Raw genomic sequence first — 20797 nt, forward strand, 5'->3', positions numbered from 1 at the left:
AAATTTTAAATACCACCTCTGCCTCTGAATAGCCATAAGCAAATGTTGTTCGGCTGTGATGTAAGCTAAATACAACTGTTATTTAAAGGAATAGTACACACAAAAATGAAAGTTCAGACACTGTATGACTTTCTTTGTTCTTGTTTATCAGAAGTCTAGCAGAACGTTAACGCTGCTATTTTCCTTACAATAAAAGTGAATGGTGACCAGGGCCTTCCGGATCTTTTCCTCACACAAAATGATTGTATGACTTCTGAAGACTATGCACGCATGTTGAATGGACTAATGTTATGGTACTTTTAGGGTGCTGTTTGTCGTTTTTGTACATTGAAAACCCCTATTTACCAGTCATTTTCATTAAATGGAAAAGAGCAGCATGAACATCCTGCCTAACATTGTGGACTACTGAAGAAAGATAATCATACAGGCTTGGAACAACATGAGGGACAGTAAATAATGACTATGCATTGAAGTATTAGGATCACTTTCAAAGTCTTAAGTGAGTTTAAGTGGTGCGTCAATTATCTAAATCTAATGTAGTATGCGCACAGTATGTGGTATACATTTATTACCTTTCAATGCAGAAACTCATTCACTGTTCAAACAATTCACTTCCTTCATCTCCTTGCTCTTAAAGGAGAAAAATTATAATCCTAAAATAGTGAGTACTAAAAGAGGCTGTCAGGTCATGATTTACAATTTTTTCTATTTATGGTCATTCCCATAGTTTTCTAGAGTACTCTTTTTGTTCTCTAATACTACAGAAATCCCCTGAACACACTGATTTCCATGATTGTGTCTATAGACACTCTGGATAATAGCTTCTTTCAAAGTAATGTGCCTGTTTCTTTAAACTTAATGCAATATTCTGGGTTCAGTACAAGTTAAGCTCAATCGACAGCATTTGTGGCACAATCTTTATTACCACAAAATAAATGATGGTTCGTCCCTTCTTTTAAAAAAAAAAAAAAGCCAAAATTGAGGTCACAGTGAGGCACTTACAATGGAAGTGAATGGGGGCAATATGGAGTGTTTAAAGGCAATTTTATAAAAGCACTTAAATTAATTCTTATGTTAAAACTTGTGTATTATTTGATCATTAAACTTGTTTAAATAGTACTTTTTTTTTGTTGTTTTAGGGTTTTCGGTGTTACACCATCATGGCAACAAAGTTGTAATATTGAATATTGCATACTTTACACAGAAAAGGTAAGTAAGCGATTATGTCTCACTAAAATCATGTTAACAGGAATATTGTTTACTTCATGTGGCTTTACTTTCAAAACAGTGAAAATGTAAATTTTTTTGGATTGGCCCCATTAGCTTATAATGTAAGAGCCTCATTGTAACCCAGATTTTTTAAGAAAAGGATGGATGAGTTGATGGAAACGTCTCAAGTTTTGATCCCACTGGAGCATTCTCCAATAAACGGCCCCCCTGTAGCACCGACCATGGGCTTAAAGCACTGAAGCCCTCATCACAACACCACTGCTGTCGAATGTGTTTAACTTCTGTTGAACCCGGAATTGTTCCCGGAACACTGGAAGTGTTTGGGAGACATTCTTTCTGTGTTACCTCAGAATCCAAAACAGGTGCTCTCAATGTTAAAGATGTAAGGTGAAAATAGGACAGTGGTTGCATCTAAATTTGCATACTTACAGTACAAAGTATAAGTATGCAAATACTTCAGAGTATTCAAAAAGAGTATAAGTAAGAATTCGGACCTACTACCATGTCAGAAATGTCCATCTTGAATTTAGAAATCTTCTTCCATTGCACAATGGTTCTTGGGTGATATTAGCCAAATTAATTTACCACATTAATATGGAACACAATGCCATCAATACGGGATATTTTGTCTTCCAACTGGGCGAGGCTCCCAGAGTTTCGCCGGCTAACTACTTTTGTTATTCCTCTCACAAGAAGTGCAAACAAATCACTGCTTTCAGTGTATTTTAATATTCAAAATGATGTATACAGGGGAATATTATTTCAAGTTTAAACCAGGGGTATGACAAGGTCTAAATGAGGTTTAATCTATATGCTAGACAAAGTTTCCTGTGGTCCCTTTAGAATCTACAGAAAGTGCTTTAACAATATAAGAGGAATAACCATTCTGAGATTCTGCCAACATCTCTGTTTGTTCATCTACACACTGGAATTCATCCAGAAATCTGTCTAGACAGCACAAATGACAATCAAAACAGACAGAAAAGATTAATGGAAATAAATGTGATCATTTGTTGCAGCACAGAATATACTGTATTTTCTTTATTTTCAAAGTGATCGAAGAGGGCAGATCCATCTTAAGTGCATTTGGTAGTTGTAGAACTCAAATGTCTGAGGTGAACTCTATTAATTTGAGTGGTTATAAAAACATTGGCAGAATTTGAATGGATTGAGTGTGACTTTATTAGTGCAAAATTAGAAAGTGATTCATTTAATTATTAAATAGAACAGAATATCTTTACAGTGCCATCCGCAGTCAAATGGATGAGAAAAGGGAAGTTTTGCCATTTGCTGACTTTGTTTGTGTGCCAGGGAGCCAATTTTGTGAATCGTTTTAGTGCCAAAATTCTCATTCAATTTCTGTGAGACTCTTAAACCTTATAAATAGATAGAAGATCAGTGCAGGAATATCTAAAAATGTCCTTAAAAGCTAATTTCATTGCACCACAGTAATCAGTGTTAACCAGCTTAACAGTGTTCTTTAACATATTTTCCCTTGAATCAGTACTATAAATACACATGCTGAACATCATGCAGTTACGTTCTAGTGTAGAGGGATCTATAGTGCCCCTTTTGTTCTGAGGTCAAACTCTGTTTAACTTTAAATGTGTCATATCTTAAGGCACACACATCATCATGAACTTCCTATTTTAAAGTTCATACATCCTCATGGGCTTTCTGTTTAAGCATTTATCATTATGAGAATTTAGAATAGGCTGCACATAGAAAAGGGGTTTCTTTTCTTTTGTTGTTGTTGTTTTGCTTTCTTTATATTACCATTTAAAATCATTAGCTTAATTCTCAAAAATGTGCGTCGGCTTGGCGGACAGCTTGGGTACCTGTTTCATGACCAATGCAGACATTTTCAATGTGCAAAGAATAAACAGAGTCAATGTGTACAGCACTATCTAAGGAGACAAACTGCCCTTATATTTTTTTGATACTACACTTTTTGTCCACCACTTTTTCATAAATTTTGTCAGTTTCAGACACAGTGGGCATGAGCACACAATCAAACATCTTAAAGGAACAGTTCATCCAAACATTCTTTCACATTCTGAAAGTGGAGATTAATAGTAAAAAAATCTCTCACCCAAAGTAATTGCATTTCTTTAGAAGACATATTAAACCACTGGATTATGGATTACTTTTATGCTGCATTTATGTGATTGTTGGCATTTTAAATGTCACTTGCTTTGGACCTACAGAGCGGAGATATGCTACTAAAAATCTTTGTTTGTGTTCAGTAGAAGAAAGTCACATTTAGGATGGCATGAAAGTTAGTAAATTATGAGATCATTTTTATTTTGGGGTAAACCATTCTTTTAAGTTTTTAAGTCTTTGACAACATGCCCTTTTCTTATTTCATTGGGATTAGGGAACTATCTTTAGATACGTGCTGCCACCTGTTGGATACAAAGTGAATCCGATTTCAATTAATAATGCGACAATTACTCACATCCAAATCTCATGTTTTGTGTATTATTTGAGACGCTTGTAACACTTGTCAAGTCACGTGGTAACACCTTTTACGTTCAACCAGAACCCCTCTAGCAATGTAGCCAGAAATCTTAGCATAAAATGTCATAACGCAGCGATATCATAGATCGTTTTTAAAGGATTCTTTGGAAGAGATTCTTCAGTGAGCTGAATAAACTGCTTTTGTGAGGAAATAGCTAACCAATTAATGAATTGACCGCCTGTCCTTTAATCTTCAACCTGTTTTACTCCAAACGATCCTTTGGATTGAGCTATATGTGAAGTTTTACAACGATACAATTGTTGTTTTTACAAGAGAAGACGCGGACAATTTTGCGACAGGAATTTGTCAGTTTACGGCCCCACCCCATTTGTTTGTATGGTATCCGCAAACGGTGACTTACTGTCTAAACACGCTAGTTGCTCGTTACGCTCTCTCCAATGTTAATACGCGGAGGTTGTTGTTTCTGCCAGAAGATCTCTGGTGTAACAGTCAACTAGCTTTTTAACGTATTCAGTCAATATAATCTCTGGTTGAGCTGGCTATACATTTTTTTATACTAGAATGACGACAGTGATGCAGTTTATGAGCAATTTCGTTTAAAATACACAATGAATATTAATGTTAAAATATATCGTACCTGACAAATCAGAGACATCGCCTGTGGCCCTTTAAGTCCCGGCCAAAATGTTCTCGTCATTCACTATGTGCGTTTGTTCTCCGCTCCAGCAGGTGGCAGTAATGCTCCTGTCATTATAGAGGAAGAGAACAGCGACGATAACAACAACAGTGCTTGGCAGATGTGTAGTTATTGCCTAATGTTAGATATCAATTTCATATTAATCACTATAAACTCGTTTTCTTTGTTGCTACCGAAGCAGGGCAACTCATTCTGGCTTATTAATTTCTTAATGGTAAGTTAGATGCTATGATAACAAAAAAGAAAGTTAAAAAGTCAACGGAAAGATTTACATATTTGATGGTTGTATGAGCTCTTTGATATGTTATCGTGGCAGCTTTTAGCTAAAATTGTGTCTTTTTGGCATCCAGGATGATCAGATCTAGAACATACAACTCCTGAAGATTTAAGAAAACCAGAAGTGAAATCCTCACTGGAAGAATGGCCCAGCAGAGAGGAGTCAACAGCCTGCAATTCAACCAGGACCAGAGTGAGTTTGCTATTTAATAATAACCATTATAGACCCTCAGCCCCTGATCCAGACTCTAGGGACCTCTAAATAAAAAAGCTAGATTTTATCTGTAACATTTTGTAATATTTTTCATTAGTGATTTATAGGGCTGGGCGATATGAAGTTATATATTGTGGCGACAATATAAAGTGTCAACTGATAGAGATTTTGCTGTATCGTCATACATCACCATATGTAAATATCCGTGTGGGGACAATATAAAGTGTCAACTGATAGAGATTTTGCTGTATCGTCATACATCACCATATGTAAATATCCGTGTGTGTGCATGCTATCAGTGGGCAGGGATTCACATGAGACTGAGAGAATGGAAGAAACATGGACAGGAATTTTCCTGCATTGAACATATTTCTGCGGCCGCCAAAGCAACTTTAATGACCTTCACCACACGTTTGGTGTTTTAAAAGCACTACATTTTCTTCTCATCTGGCATGCAAATGTTTCACATGACTGTGGCACGCACACAGGCTTTCTGATATTTATGCTCCAGAGAGACAGGAGAGCTCAGAGTGGGATCACTGGACCTCAATCAGTTTTGACACAGGAAACCCCCAAATGGAGAAATAAATCTCCACAGAACAGGACGACTCCCAAACAGGTCAAAAAAGAAGAGGAGCTTGTTATTAAAACAGATGCGACATCTGTGGTTCACACGACAATAATCACTCGTAATCAGGGCTGGAAATGGGGGCAAATCGGGGAACGAAGTTCATGGAGTGAATTTCATGGGGGAACAGTGTTCCCATTCAAACTGGCTGCAGTTTTTAGGGGAATAAAGGGTATTTCTATCTTTTCTCCACTAAATAGCCTGCAAAAGCATTGCAGGTTCCACACGTAATGCGTGGGATATTCTGCATCTGTGGTTGCCCAATGTTGACCATCATGAGTGGCCAGAACATATTCGTGCAACAGATCGACAGATGCACATGGGAATCCACGGACAACCGATCCACACATGCACGCAACAGATCCACACACGCTCAATTCACACATCCACGCACTAGAAGAATGCACAAATATGTGTGTTTCTTTGCTCGGAATACCATCCAGAAAATAATGTGTCACATAATCCTTAAGAAAACATTTAATATGTTAACTTACTACTAAAGTAACATTTATTTTTGTTGAATGCTTAAAATAGTTGGGCTACTTAATGAAGTACTGGTAAGCAGAAGGTTGCTGGTTAGATCTCCACAGCCACCACCATTGTGTCCTTACTCCAGGGGGATTGTCCCTGTAATAAGCGCACTGTAAGTCGCTTTAGATAAAAGCGTCTGCCAAATGCGTAAATGTAACTGCAGTTCCAAAAATAGGCATTTCAATATGGTTATTTAATATATAAACCAATTTATATTGATTTTCCAGAAAACTTTCATTATTATATACAGGATCATTATTGCAGTGATTAATATGTTTCAGCTGGCAACAATTCTTTTAACCCTAAGTGTTACGATCTGGGGTTGCTTCAATTGGTCAGGTCTAGGCTCAGCAACGTTATGCATCAATAAAATGAACTCAGCTGACTGCCTGAATGTACTGATTGACCAGGTTATCCCATCAACTGATTTTTCTTCCCTGATGGCAGCACATATTCAGGAAGTCAATGCCAAGATCCATCGGGCTAAAGTTGTGAAAGAGTGGTTCAGGGAGCATGAGGAACCATTTTCTTGATATAAGGTTTTGGTCATATCGCCCACCTCTAATGATTTATAAAAACATTATTACCGTCTAACTACTATTTCTGTTAATAAGCCAATCGGGCACAGTTTTCAGCCAATAATCTCAAAATGCCCAAATATTTTTCGCTTAATCAACTTCCTAACTACTAATTATACAATAATGATTTTTACTTTACTATTTAAGAAAAGATATGTTTATACATGTTATTATATATGTTATATACAGTATGTTACCATAACATATTATATACTGTATATAAAAAAAAATAGTTGCACTCTAATCTCTGTTTTGGCTTGTACTTTTCTAATACAGTTGTAACATTGCAATGGAGCACTTTTTGTGTTACTGTCTCCTCGGTATGAATCACTTATGTTGTATCCTTGCTCATTTTGTAAGTCGCTTTGGATAAAAGCGTCTGTTAAATTAATAGATATTGAGTTATTGCTTTGACTTTGTTCCATTGTAATTTAGGTTGTTTCTGCTGTGCCATGGAGACTGGTGTTCGGATTTATAACATGGAACCTTTAATGGAAAAGGGGCATTTAGGTAAGAAAAATCTGTGTTTTTCCTTTTTAACAGATGCATTTGGACAATTTTCTGTTAATTTACTGTGTTGTTATTGTTTGTAGACCATGAGCAGGTGGGCAGCATTGCTCTTTGTTCAATGCTTCATCGATCTAACCTCTTGGCTGTGGTGGGAGGTGGCATCAATCCCAAATTCTCTGAAATCTCAGGCACGTTGAAACACTATACTGCACTTATATACACTTCTACTGCTCTGAATTGGTTCAATCCAGGCCTTAAAGAGTTTTGAAACTGGAATAACTAGTTGTATTAAGCCTATGATTTAACATCTGTACAATTCTCAACATTATTCATTGGTTTATGTTATCTTCGGCAGTATTAATTTGGGATGATGCTCGCGAAGTCCGAGACCCCAAAGACAAACTTGTCCTTGAGTTCACATTCACCAAACCAGTGCTCGCTGTTTGCATGAGACATGACAAGTAAGACAAAAATGCTCAGAAAATCATTAAACTATATTGGGTTTTTATTTATTATTAATGTCTTCTCTTCTCTATTTGTATGTGAAGAATCATCATTGTCTTGAAAAACAGGATCTACGTTTATAGTTTCCCTGACAACCCTGTCAAACTCTTTGAGTTTGACACACGAGATAATCCAAAGGGTACTGTCAGAATTGCTTAAATATACAGTGTTATATCAGAAAGATTATATTTTCTGTCTAACAAGCTCTTCATTTATGGTTTTATAGGTTTGTGTGAATTGTGCCCTAGTTTGGAAAAGCAGTTGTTGGTTTTCCCAGGGCATAAATGTGGCAGTCTACAATTAATGGTAAGATTTACTAGGATGTAATTATTTTTGCTGTGTTATTTTCATGTTTACACAAGTTTTAGTTTCTATAGAATTAACACATGTTTGTAATTCTGTGGTAGGACGTTTCCAACACAAAACCTGGCACGTCTTCTGCCCCGTTCACCATCAACGCCCATCAGAGTGAAATCGCCTGTCTGGCACTCAATCAGCCTGGCAGTGTGGTGGCCTCTGCTTCCCGGAAGGGCACCTTGATCCGTCTGTTTGACACTACAACGCGAGATAAACTAGTGGAACTACGAAGAGGAACTGACCCTGCCACATTATACTGGTATTGATCAGTCTGTATCATACACTGTTTTATATGAATAAATATACTCACTGTCTGTATATTTGTTCTATTTTTGTATAATGTATAATTCAAACTCTGTTTTCAAGCATTAATTTCAGCCATGACTCCTCCTTTCTGTGTGCATCAAGTGACAAGGGAACTGTGCACATATTTGCTCTGAAAGATACCAAACTTAATCGCCGCTCAGCGTAAGATTTTCACAAAAACGTTTTACTGTTATTTCTTTACCCTCATACAGCATTATATTATCAGTATTAAATGGAAAGTTCACCCAAACATGAAAATAGTCCTACACATCTGGGATGGCATGAGGGTGAGTAAATGATGAGAGAATTAACATTTTTGGGTGAACTATCCCTTTAATGCTATCCTAGTAATCGTACAGCCGTGGCCAAAAGTATTGGCAGTGACATAAATTTTGTGTTTTGCAAAGTTTGCTGCTTCAGTATTTGTAGATTATTTTTTCACATGTTTCAATGGTATACTGGAAAACAATTATAAGCATTGTTTTATTAATGAGTTTTAAAGGCTTTTATTGGCAAAAACATTCAATATATGCAAAGAGTCAATATTTACAGCGTTGACCCTTTGCAATTCGCTCTGGCATGCTGGATATCAGCTTCTGAGCCAAATCCTGACTGATGGTGACCCATTCTTGTCTTATAAGTGCTCGGAGTTGATCACAATTTGTGGGCTTCTGCTTGTCTTTTGAGGATTGACCACAGGTTCTCTATGGGATTAAGATCCGGGGAGTTGCCTGGCCACTGATCCAAAATTTCAATGTAATGATCTCCGAGCCACTTCATTATCACTCTTGCCTTGTGACATGGTGCTCCATCATGCTGGAAAATGCATGGATCATCAACAAATTGCTCCTGGATCATTGGGAGAAGTTGCTCTTGCAGGAAGTTTTGATACCATTCTTTATTCATGGCAGTGTTTTTAGGCAGAATTGTGAGAGGGCCCACTCCCTTGGATGAAAAGCAACACCACACATGGATGGTCTCAGGATGCTTCACTGTTGGCACGACATAGGACTCATGGTAGCGTTCACCTTTTCTTCTCCAGACTATCGATTTTCCAGATGTCCCAATCAGTCGTAAGGGGGCTTCATCAGAGAAATTAACTTTATACCAGTCTTCTGCCGTCCAATCCTTGTAATTCCTGCAGAATTTCAGTCTGTCCTTGATGTTTTTCTTGGAGAGAAGTGGCTTCTTTGCTGCCCTTCTTGACACCTGGCCATTGTCCAAAGGTCTTCCCCTCACTGTGCGTGCAGATGCACTCACACCAACATGCTGCCAATATTGAGCAAGCTCTGCACTGGTGGTGACACGATTCCATAGCTGACTCCTCCGGAGGAGACGGTCCTGGCGCATGCTGGACACTCTGGGACATCCTGAAGCCTTCTTCACTGCAGTTGAACCTCTGTCCTTGAAGTTCTTGATGATCCGGTAAATGGTCCTTTCAGGTGATATATTCTTTGCAGCAATTTCCTTGCATGTGAGGCAATTTTGATGCAAAGCGATGATGGCTGCATGTCTTTCTTTAGAGATAACCATTGCGAACAAGAACAATTATTGGAAGCACTTCTTCCCTCTTTTTAGAGCAATCAGTCTGCTCTTATAATCCAATCAGAATGATAGAGTGATTTCACCTAACTAGTGCTATTTAGTGAAATGATGTTAGCAGGACTTTTTGTGCCAGGACCAAAAAACAGCAAAATTTGGGTTTTTGTGATAAAGGTTTTTGGCCAATGAAACTTTTTGCAATTATTTAAAATGCATCTGATCACTCTGCACAATAATCTAGAAACAATGTGAATCAACACCACAACAACTGAAAACTTTGTGAAATACAAAATTTATGTCACTGCCAATACTTTTGGCCACAGCTGTAGCTTGGCAGTCTTTTCTGGGAAGTCATTTGTTGCATCTCTCTTCATCAGATTGGCGCGTGTAGGTAAGGTGGGACCAGTTATTGGACAGTATGTGGACAGTCAGTGGTCTTTGGCTAACTTCACTGTTCCAGCCGAATGTGCTTGTATCTGTGCCTTTGGGAAGAACACCTCCAAAAACGTCAACTCTGTTATTGGTATGTCACTTTTATACCATCGATAGAAACTCATATGAACCTGGCTCTTTCAGCAAACATTTAGAAGCTGTTGAAAATAATTTCATTTCTCTAAAATTAAATGTCTTATTTTTTAAGCCATATGTGTTGATGGGACATTCCACAAGTACGTCTTCACCCCGAATGGAAACTGCAACCGTGAAGCTTTTGACGTGTATCTGGACATTTGTGATGACGATGATTTTTAAAATTGGAGAACTTTGATCTGTTACTACAGTTAATGGCAACATGTAAAATACTATTGAACATTGAGCTCTGCTAATTGAAATGCCATGTCATTGATGCTTATTTGTGTGATCAAATATACATAAAAGCATAAAAGACTGTGCAATGTGAATAAAATGTCTTATTAACGTTTATCAAATCCTCATGAAGAAATGTACAGTATGATCTTCTGAAAATTTTCTATTTCAAAGTGTATGATCTTCTGCTTGTGCTCCAGAAATCCTCAAACTTTGAACAGCTTTGATTGATTTTCTGTCACTGTGTGGCATGTTGTTTTTTTATACTTCTGAGGAATAAAATCCCTCACACTATAAGGAACTCTGTGTTTATTATAACAGTGCAACCTTTTGAGGTTATAGTACTGGACTATATTACACACAGGGATATAGCAGTTCACTTCCAAAGTGATATTAATTGGATAATTGGGGTTATAAACACCACACAAATTTAGCTTTATGAATTTTGGATTTTATATTATGTATTGTTATACATGGACAAATGATGTATACAGACCAGATTAAATAAAATATATCAGTTTATACACTGGGTTAAAAATTATGCATTTTATTTAAGATCGTATGGATTATCACATTTAAACATGTTTACACAAAATATAATTTATTTAATAACAGCTGTACCAAGCAACATGTAATATGATAAACGGGTTGGTTGATATGAACATCTAGTCACACATATTTTATTGTGGAAAATATAAATCATGATGGATAGATGGACAGTCTCGGGTAAGTTACTCGAAAAGTAATCCACTACAAATTACTAACTACTCTTAACTTATCATCAGAATATTTGAATGATTACTTAGTTGGGGAAAGTAATCACATTACTAATTACTTACTTTTAAGTTACTTTTTAAAACATGTCAATGTATTTTTTGCTCAAAAATTCAAAGTAATGTCTATTTTCTCCATGTTCATTGTCGCACTTTTCAGCTGTCGTAGAGATGCAAGCAGACGTACATATGAATTAATATTTTAATAAAGAGAAAATATATATATTTAATGTACTTAAAATTAAATACTTTCATTGAATGTCAGTAACTGTAATCTGATTGCAAGAATTTAAAAGGTAATGCCTTACACTACTTTCTGTGCCTAAAAGAAATTTGATTACATTAACTAATTACCAGTGCAGGGTTTTTGGGGTAATCAAATCTGATTACTTTTCAATTACTTCCAACCTAATTTTATTTGATGTCACATGCATTTGAGTAGGATAACCCTGTATAATTTTAAAATAAATGTACAAAATAAAAGTACAAAGAGAAAGAACATTTATTCTATTCTTTATTACAAACAAAAAGAGCCTCACAAAAAGAGCTCCTTGTGACATTTTTAAAAGGTGCATTAAGCATTACATGAATGATCATATACAATAAACATTAAATCAAAAAGCAATGACCAAAAAGCATGGCCAAAATTTATAAATCAAAACACATCAAGTTCAAAAGAAAAGAAAAATTCTGTGCATTAATGAACATAAAATCAACATAAATTATAATAAAATTAACAACAGTTATTTGATCAAATCAACTGCATTGATGTTGCTAAATATATCAGCGGTATCGTGATTTAGAATGAAAAATGCAAAGGATTGGAAAAAAAGAGAATAATTAGGGTAATCAATACATTTTTAACAATTTACTGCCATTGCCTGCTTAATATATAATCATGTAATCCATAAAAAGTAACGGTAGTCCGATTACGAGTATTTTAAAATATATATTTAATCCAATTACACGTAATTAATTTTAGTAATCTGATTACGTAATCTAGGTTACATGTAATCTATAACTATCCAACACTGCTAATTAAAGTGTAAACATACTACTAGACAAAATATAATTGAGTTTTAACTGTATAATTCTGCTTCTATACTATATATAAAGAGATGGGATTAAATTAGTTGCTATACTCCACAAAGGTTCATAATGAACGCATGTGTTTTGTTATAAACAATTATATTCACACATAACCAGACACAAACATGATGACTGAGTTTAGCCAGGAGAGGTAGTGTGTTCTGTCTATTACACACGGTTGTGCTGAACTGTCCGTAAACAACCGTCAAAAACAACACCGAAAACCCAACGAGTGTGTCCAGAGTCGTTTAGAGACGGTGGCCTGTTGTCCTGTGTTGTTTTTGTTGCATGACAGCAGAAGTTGGTTGAGCTAAAGGTAGGATTTCTGCTCAGAAAGTGAGTTTTATCATGCTAACATGCTAGCCGTGTATGCTAACTGACCAGAACTGAAATGTGATAAAATATGACATTGTTTTTGACTGGCAAAGCACGTAACATAACAGTATTAATCATGGAATATCTTTTAGTGGAAACAGTTGTACAGTTACAGCGATAAAGTGTTTACATTTCTCAGTTAGCGCTGCTTTCCTGGAGTACAAAACTGAGGAGTTAAACTTGTTTGTTTAAAAGCATTAGTCTGTATATGGGGGAGTAATTTTATTATTATTGGATTATTCAAAATAAAATATAATATACTTTGTAATCTGGCTTGTAAACGTAATTTTAATACTGACTGGGCGTTTATAGCTGGTTAGCAAGGATGCAAAGCTAATGTTGTTGTTTACGATGGGGCACCTTTTATCATTTAGGGTGGTTTCACACATGGTACGTTTTAAGTGAACCAAACCTAGTTCGGTTAAAGGGAAACCGATAGCCACAAATTACCTCAGTGCTTTTGGTGTTCACAATGTAAGTGGACTTAAAAGAGGACCCAGTTTCTTTTTTGGTCCTTTTAACATTACTGTGGTCTCAGTCCCCTTGTTGTTCACACCACAGCTCTATAAGTAATCAGACCCCATTGCAGCAAGTGCTGTCACGGTTATGAAATTTGGCTGACAATAAGTTTTCATAAATAATTGCATAACTGATTATTATAATAAGCAATTGTCATTGGTGTACCTATGCTTATGACAGAAAGGCCTACACCCTAAAGGTGCAGTATGTAAGATTCAGAAACCCTTGTTATTAATGACACCTCTGGTTGTTAAGTGAACTGCAGCCAGCTAACAGTTGCTCGTGCTCGTGCTCGCGCTCGTGCACACACTCCATAAACACACGAGCATCGGCCAAAACAATGACGTAAGGTACAAAGAGACTGAATGTGATCCTCCAGTATCATGCTGACAGATGAGGTATCACAATTGAATTTACACATTTAAGATTGTTTTACTATAAACTTTGTGACTAATCTAAAACTACTTATCAGCTAACATAGCATACTGATAAACACATACATCTACATACTACCAAACTATACCAGACAGTTTACTGTTATATGTTGTACTACAATCAAGAAAACAGCGTATTTGCTTAAATTTATCCTGTATACCTGACTTTTGATTTACTGACAAAGTATTAGTATAGTAATAGTATGTTTACACTTTTCTTTATATATTTATATTCTATATATTTATACATTGTGTGGTTATCTATCTACACAGTGTTGGGTGTAATTGGATTACAAGTTAATTAGCAGTGTTGGATAGTTATGGATTAGATGTAGATTAAAATTTCCATATGTGGACAGTAAATTGTGACTGGAATATGAAGTATGTAATGCAGCCATAAAATGCAAAGCAGGCTGGTACCTCTTCACTTTCACATCGCACAAATCAATCGAACCACAAAAGGACCCCACAAACAAACCGTATTCAGACCAGGAGGTGGTCTGAGTATGGTTCACTTTTGGGTCCTTTTAGGGGGTCTAAGACCACTTGGGTTGTACACATATACATGTTATATACACATTATACCACTCTAAAATTGCTTGGAGGGCTCAAACTAACAAGGTGTTAAAACATCCTAAATATGAGTAGCTAATTCTGCGTTTTTACGTTTGAAACGCCTTAAATGACAGAAAATATGACTAATGGCTTTTCAGCACATGACTGACATCATGCAACCTTCCCTTTTTATGTGTGTTTATTTGGCAGTCGCAGCCTTGTCATTTGCATAGAGGATGCATATTGATGTAATGAAATGGTAAGTTTGAAAGTTGATCTTCTGGTTTGGTTTTATTATTCAGGTTCATTTTAGTCCACCAGGATGGCTTCTCGCAAAAAGGTGCTCCTGAAGGTTATCATTCTTGGGGATTCTGGGTGAGAGAGACTTTAATGTTTTTACATTATAGTTTATTACAAGTTGTGTCTTAAATCCTTGTGAATTATCTACATAGGCAGCATGTTTATGCATTACAGATGCCGTTCTGAACACCTTAATTTTTATATTGTCTAAAACCTCTGTCTAAGTAGGCAGAAGTGATCCAAGGTTTTAAGACACAAACTTAAGTGTTTGTATTTATAATATTAAATAAATCTTTCTGTATTTGCATGCCACAGCGTTGGAAAGACCTCTCTGATGAACCAATATGTCAATAAGAAGTTTAGCAATCAGTATAAAGCCACGATTGGCGCAGACTTTCTTACTAAGGAGGTGATGGTGGATGATAGGCTGGTGACAATGCAGGTACGTCTCTTTATATATGACTTTTTTTAGGTTTTCAATGAATGGCGCCATTGTTTCCCAATTTATCTTCAGCTTATCTTCACAAAATACATTATTTCTATATATGACAATCAATACCCTGACAGGGGGATCAGGACTTTGTAATAATGACCTGCTGACTGTACGTTACAAGTAATTAAATGGACACATTTTTGTAAGAGAGACACAAAACTAGCACAGCTCTGTGGGTTGCCTGAGAAAAGGTCTTTGTGTACATTATACAAACTTTTTTGACCACAGAATTCTGTGATTGACCAATTAAAAAGTATACACACAGTAGTATTCCACACAGACTTGTAGTAATGTTAATATCCTTATTTTAATTTCAGATTTGGGACACAGCAGGACAGGAGCGGTTCCAATCGTTGGGCGTGGCTTTTTACAGAGGAGCAGACTGCTGCGTGCTGGTGTATGACGTGACCGCTCCAAACACCTTCAAAACCCTTGACAGTTGGAGGGACGAGTTCCTCATTCAGGCCAGTCCACGAGACCCAGAGAACTTCCCTTTTCTAGTGCTTGGCAACAAGATTGATTTAGAGAACAGACAGGTCTGTATCCAATCCTTGGGATTATTTAATCCTACAAAAACCTTTTATACATTTACATTCAACTGGTATGAAATCTCTATTGTGGCGCCGGTATTAGAAACACTGATGTACAGGTAATGATATATGGTTAAAAAAAAGAAAAATATATTCTAACAGATAAATAAGCAGGGTTCCTGGTTAGGCACCTTAGTCCTTGTTGTGACAGTACACCTTAACCATAAATGTAATTTGTTCAATTAAAACCCGGAAATAACGGAATTAAAAAACTTGGATTTCCAGGCTTTGGAAAAGTAATGGGAAATTATCAAATCATAAATGTTATGTGAATATATATATATATATATATATTTGTATGCTCTACAAAAAGAGCAATAATGAGCTGATATCTTTTAGAGTCAAATTTCTTCCAAAACAAATTTTGATTGTGTGGAGATATTTGTACATTATTGAGAATTATAGTTTAAATCTATTCATTTCCAGGATTGTTACCTGAAATACAAATTACAATTTGCCCTAGAAATATTTGTAGACTGATTAGTAAAATAAATTAGGGTTGTTAATCTATAAATTTTCAATCAAATGTATTTCATAATGTACAGATTAATTGATTGAATTAATCGCAATTTATATTTATCATATATTTGCTGAGAAAGGCCCCCAAATATAGATACTATATACTAATTATATTATATAGTCATTTTGTTTTTTCCTTTTCACACATCAACTAAAAGTTATTTTCATTGACTATGCCATTTTAGTCAGAGTAAAACGGACTCTGTGTCAAGTTAAATGTAGTTGGATGTGAACGCCATTATTTGACCAAATTAAAACCATAATCATATTGGCTATAAGCATGAAAACGCCAATATGAAAAACCGATGGTTGACAAGTAATTAGCAACACACTGTTGTAAAAACACAGTCCAGAAATAATAATAGACACAATATGTAGAAGGGTTGACACTCCTAAGAACATGTAATCTTACATTTTTATTTTTTGTTGTTCTTATGTTAATGCAGAAAACCGCCATAAATGGGCATCACAGTTGTCAAAACAGCACTTAACTAGGTTACATGATAAGGCAAACCATTCAACTTGCTTTGAAACCAGCAGACTTTGACTTGAGATCGTCTTGATATCTATTTATGATGCATGATAATTTTAATTCAGATTGAAATCACAGTATAGCCATGCGAAATTACTAAACCTTAAAAAGCTGCGTTTCTGCTAATTGCTCACACAACGTTGAAGTTTGGCGAAGCTGGAGCTGCGCTGGCTGCCCCCTTCTGACTGCAGATTCTCTAAAAGCTTGTAGCTTGAATTATTATGATTGTAGGATAATTCCTTTTCACAGAATTTATGTACAGGTCAGGGGGCATGATTAATTGCGTTCATTTTTTAACATTCTTTTTTCATTAATTAATCTCCCTAATTTAATGTGTTAAATGATAGCCCTTCTAAAAATCCTCATCTGGTTATCATAAATGACTGGAGAAAGTTATGGAAATGTATTGGGCAAAAAATGTTGGAGCACTGCCATGGGAAGGTCTTCAATTGATCTTCTCTTGCAGGTGACAACAAAACGGGCCCAGGCATGGTGTCAGAGCAAAAACAATATTCCCTACTTCGAGACCAGCGCAAAAGAGGCCATCAACGTGGACCAAGCTTTTCAGACCATCGCTCGAAACGCCCTCAAACAGGTACACAGTTTGATATCCACTCATGACTTGATACAAATATTAGATCCTCAACACTCACAAAAATGGTTACTGAACTTTACAGGAGTCTGAAGTGGAGACGTACGACTTCCCAGACCAGATCAAACTGAGAGATGACAGACCTGTGTCCTCTGGTGATGGCTGCAGCTGCTGAAATGGGACGGGGAGATAAAGGGGACCACTGATACAGAGAGCAGGCATGGAGAGGCCAATGCTCGGGGTGGAATGCAGAACATGCAGCATTCAAACAAGGAGAAAAAAAAAACATTTTCCAAACTTCTATAAAAAGAACTGTATAGGAAATTAAAGAAACTCTCAGCCACTGCATCCATTTTAATATAACTACCTTTAAGGTTATTCTTTTTTGAGAATGAGATGAAGCATGATAGTTATTCTATTATTTACAAATGATTATTTTTCTTTTTTGCTGCCAGTTTTTCATTTCTGCAGATTACAGACTTTTGTCTCCTGCTTGTATGTCCGTCAGTTATTAATGTGCCTTTCATTTTTTCGCTGTAGATGCTGCCACTATCAAACTTCTATGTAATTCCTTTGTTTGCCAAATTTGTTTGCTTGTTTAATATATGTTAACCTTAATTATTTAACAAAAACACCCACAGACAGTATAAACAGCCCAATATGAGTTAATGTGCTCAGACTCAACATCACTTTCAAAACCGTCAGCATTCTCCAAGTCTGTCAGCTGCCAATGCTGCAAGTAAATGCTCAATATTAATGCCTAAGGGATGCTCTGATTACAGTTGGATACCTTGGTGGTAATAGTAAAATGAAGGTTTTGGGGATCTGGGAGATTACAAGTATTATGTGCAATCAGTTTAGTCACACTAGCAATGCAACAAATGTTTCTTTTCATTTGGAATAAAAGCGTTTCCCTAGTTTTAATGAATGAATGAAACAAATTAATAATCTTGTGCAAGCATTTCTTTACCTCAAGCTGTTTAATTACTTGGTTTACAATGTGTTTCCTTTTAAATTGTAGTAGATACATTTCTAAGGGCCTCAGCTCATTGACTAAATTATGGATATGATGAACTAGGTCAAAAGAAGTTTAAAGGCACACGCAAACAGATAAACTGCTCAAAATGTGAAGGAAAGCAGACAAGAGTCCCAACAACCTCTTCAGCATTTGATTTTTAACATGTTCATTTCTTTCAACCAGTACTGTAGATTATTTTGATTGAAAAGGTTATAATCAGTGATGTCTGCCAATAGATACAAATACTTCTGTCCCTTTTTTATAAACAACTACCTTTCCTTGGACATTGTTAAATCATCTCTTATTATTGTTTTCTGAACAATGCTCCAGTAATAAATCTTTATTCAGATGACAAAACACTGTGGTTCTTATATATCTACAAATTTGTCTTGCATTTTTCTTAAGACATCAGAAGAAAATATGGCATTCCACAAACAGAATAAAAGCACATTATGCTTTTTGGGTCCTCAGTTCAGACTGACCATCACATTCTTAGACCTACAAGCAAGCATGGTGTGTCTCTGGGTCCAAAACTTTTATCTTTTTCCTGTTGTTAGCCCTCAAACGTGTCATTGTGAAACAGGTGGTCCGAACGCATCCATAGTTTCCATCACTAGAGACAAGTGATCCAGGAATGAACTTACAGAAACACGGAGAATACGGGCTTCATCCGCAGTCCATCTCCTATGAAAGCATGAGGACAATTAAGATCATGCTTTTAAAGGGATAATTCACCCAAAAAAATAATAATTCCGTCATTTACTCACCCTCATGCCATCCCAGATGTGTATGACTTACTTCAGCAGAACACAAAGATTTTCAGAATATTACAGCTCTGTAGGTGCATACAAGCTCAAAAAAAAAAGCACATAAAGGCAAAATAAAAGTAATCCATAAGACTTAAGTGGTTAAATCGATATATTCTGAAGGGATCAAATTGATTTTGGTTGAAACTGACCAAACTATATATATATATATATATATATATATATATTTTTTTTTTTTTTTACTGCACATCTTGCCATTGCACGATCATGATTTCAAGCTCAATTACACTTCCTAGTGCTTGACACAAGCTACCTAGTTGGCACTAGGAAGTGTAATTGAGCTTGAAATCATTATCAAACAAGGAGACTGTAGATTTATAGGAGTTACATTTTGGTAAATGTAGATTAGTTCGCTTCAGAAGACATGGATTAAACCAGTTTTATGGATTCATTTTATGCTGCCTTTATTAACTTTTTGGGGCTTCAAAGTTTTGGTCACCATTCACTTCCACTGTATGGACTAGAGCTATTATTAGATATTCTTCTAAAAATCTTTGTGTTCAGCAGAAGAAAAAAAATCATTCACATCTGGGATGGCATGAGGGTGAGTAAATGATGAAAGAATTTTTATTTTGGGGGGAACTGTTCCTTTTAATGTGTATAAAGGTAATAATGTGTGTATTTATCAATAACAGATCTAAACAATTGTTGAACAATTTAACGAGTGAATTAAGATTATTTATATATATAGGCCTATATATCACAAATACAATGAATGAAGTATAAACAGATAAAACACATTACACATAGGCTTATCCTAACTATATGATAAAATAGTTAAGCGTCTGGAATTTTCTTTCAATGTGGGAAATAAGTGTAGTCCTAAATCTAAATTAGGTCAACTATTGAACTCTACTGAACGCTGAACTCATTTTAATTGAATTTTCATGTGGTTTAACTCACACGGACAGTGTTTGTCCTGAAACATCCAGATGTTTGGCGATTCCTCCTTTCCTGGGCTCAGCATCTGGCGATAAAGACTGCAGCGCAATAATTGCTTCTCTTTCAGATGGGAAAGGCACCGTTAAAAAGCTGATTATTTACAGAGTTAAAGAAAATACGACTGAGAATGAAACATGCATTTACAGTTCTACTGTTATTTGGCTATAATACAAGTCAAGCAGATAAGCCATTTTTATTCTACGCTTCATATGAAAAGTAAGAAATTACGGTAAAATAACTTATTAAACTGTAGTGAAAAGATACAATTCAAGTTTTCCATTGGCACCGTTTTCACTCATGCAAGCCGCCATGTTAACATGCTTTATTTAGCTTCGGATTGCAAGCGGCATTTTCGTCAATATTTGATTGTTTTCAAAACTTAAATTTCAGAAAATAACATTCGAACAAGTTTGAGGGTAAATTATATTCATCATAGTATTATAATTTTTTCATATGTTTTCAAAATTTCAAATAGTTATAATATCTGAAGCCAGGCTGGATTATTTATGGTCATTTTCCGAAAAGAAAACAAAATTATTTTTATTTTATTTTTTGAGAACCAGTTCCAATGAACTGTCCA

At 35.8% G+C, this 20797-nt stretch overlaps 3 protein-coding genes across 3 annotated transcripts; 2 read left to right on the plus strand and 1 right to left on the minus strand.

Annotated features, from left to right (window-relative positions):
* The first annotated feature begins 4455 nt into the window (after positions 1-4455).
* LOC127637113 (WD repeat domain phosphoinositide-interacting protein 4-like) lies at positions 4456-10729 on the plus strand. The gene is made up of 11 exons (XM_052118025.1): positions 4456-4623; positions 4760-4878; positions 7072-7146; positions 7230-7334; positions 7502-7607; positions 7695-7789; positions 7877-7956; positions 8058-8266; positions 8374-8475; positions 10233-10378; positions 10496-10729. Exons 2-11 carry the CDS (start codon positions 4830-4832, stop codon positions 10603-10605), a joined length of 1077 nt encoding a protein of 358 aa, XP_051973985.1. The 5' UTR covers positions 4456-4623; positions 4760-4829; the 3' UTR covers positions 10606-10729.
* A 1930-nt stretch (positions 10730-12659) lies between these two features.
* Positions 12660-18399, plus strand: LOC127637087 (ras-related protein rab7-like). Its single transcript, XM_052117997.1, has 6 exons — positions 12660-12837; positions 14707-14779; positions 15020-15146; positions 15515-15733; positions 17305-17433; positions 17516-18399. Exons 2-6 carry the CDS (start codon positions 14727-14729, stop codon positions 17603-17605), a joined length of 618 nt encoding a protein of 205 aa, XP_051973957.1. The 5' UTR covers positions 12660-12837; positions 14707-14726; the 3' UTR covers positions 17606-18399.
* A 143-nt stretch (positions 18400-18542) lies between these two features.
* Positions 18543-20534, minus strand: LOC127637088 (EKC/KEOPS complex subunit LAGE3). Its single transcript, XM_052117998.1, has 3 exons — positions 20482-20534; positions 20179-20307; positions 18543-19132 (listed from the first exon to the last, which is right to left on the minus strand). Exons 1-3 carry the CDS (start codon positions 20526-20528, stop codon positions 19018-19020), a joined length of 291 nt encoding a protein of 96 aa, XP_051973958.1. The 5' UTR covers positions 20529-20534; the 3' UTR covers positions 18543-19017.
* Between the last annotated feature and the right edge of the window lie 263 nt (positions 20535-20797).

Source organism: Xyrauchen texanus, chromosome 44, assembly GCF_025860055.1.
Source record: "Xyrauchen texanus isolate HMW12.3.18 chromosome 44, RBS_HiC_50CHRs, whole genome shotgun sequence".
NCBI lineage: Eukaryota > Metazoa > Chordata > Actinopteri > Cypriniformes > Catostomidae > Xyrauchen > Xyrauchen texanus.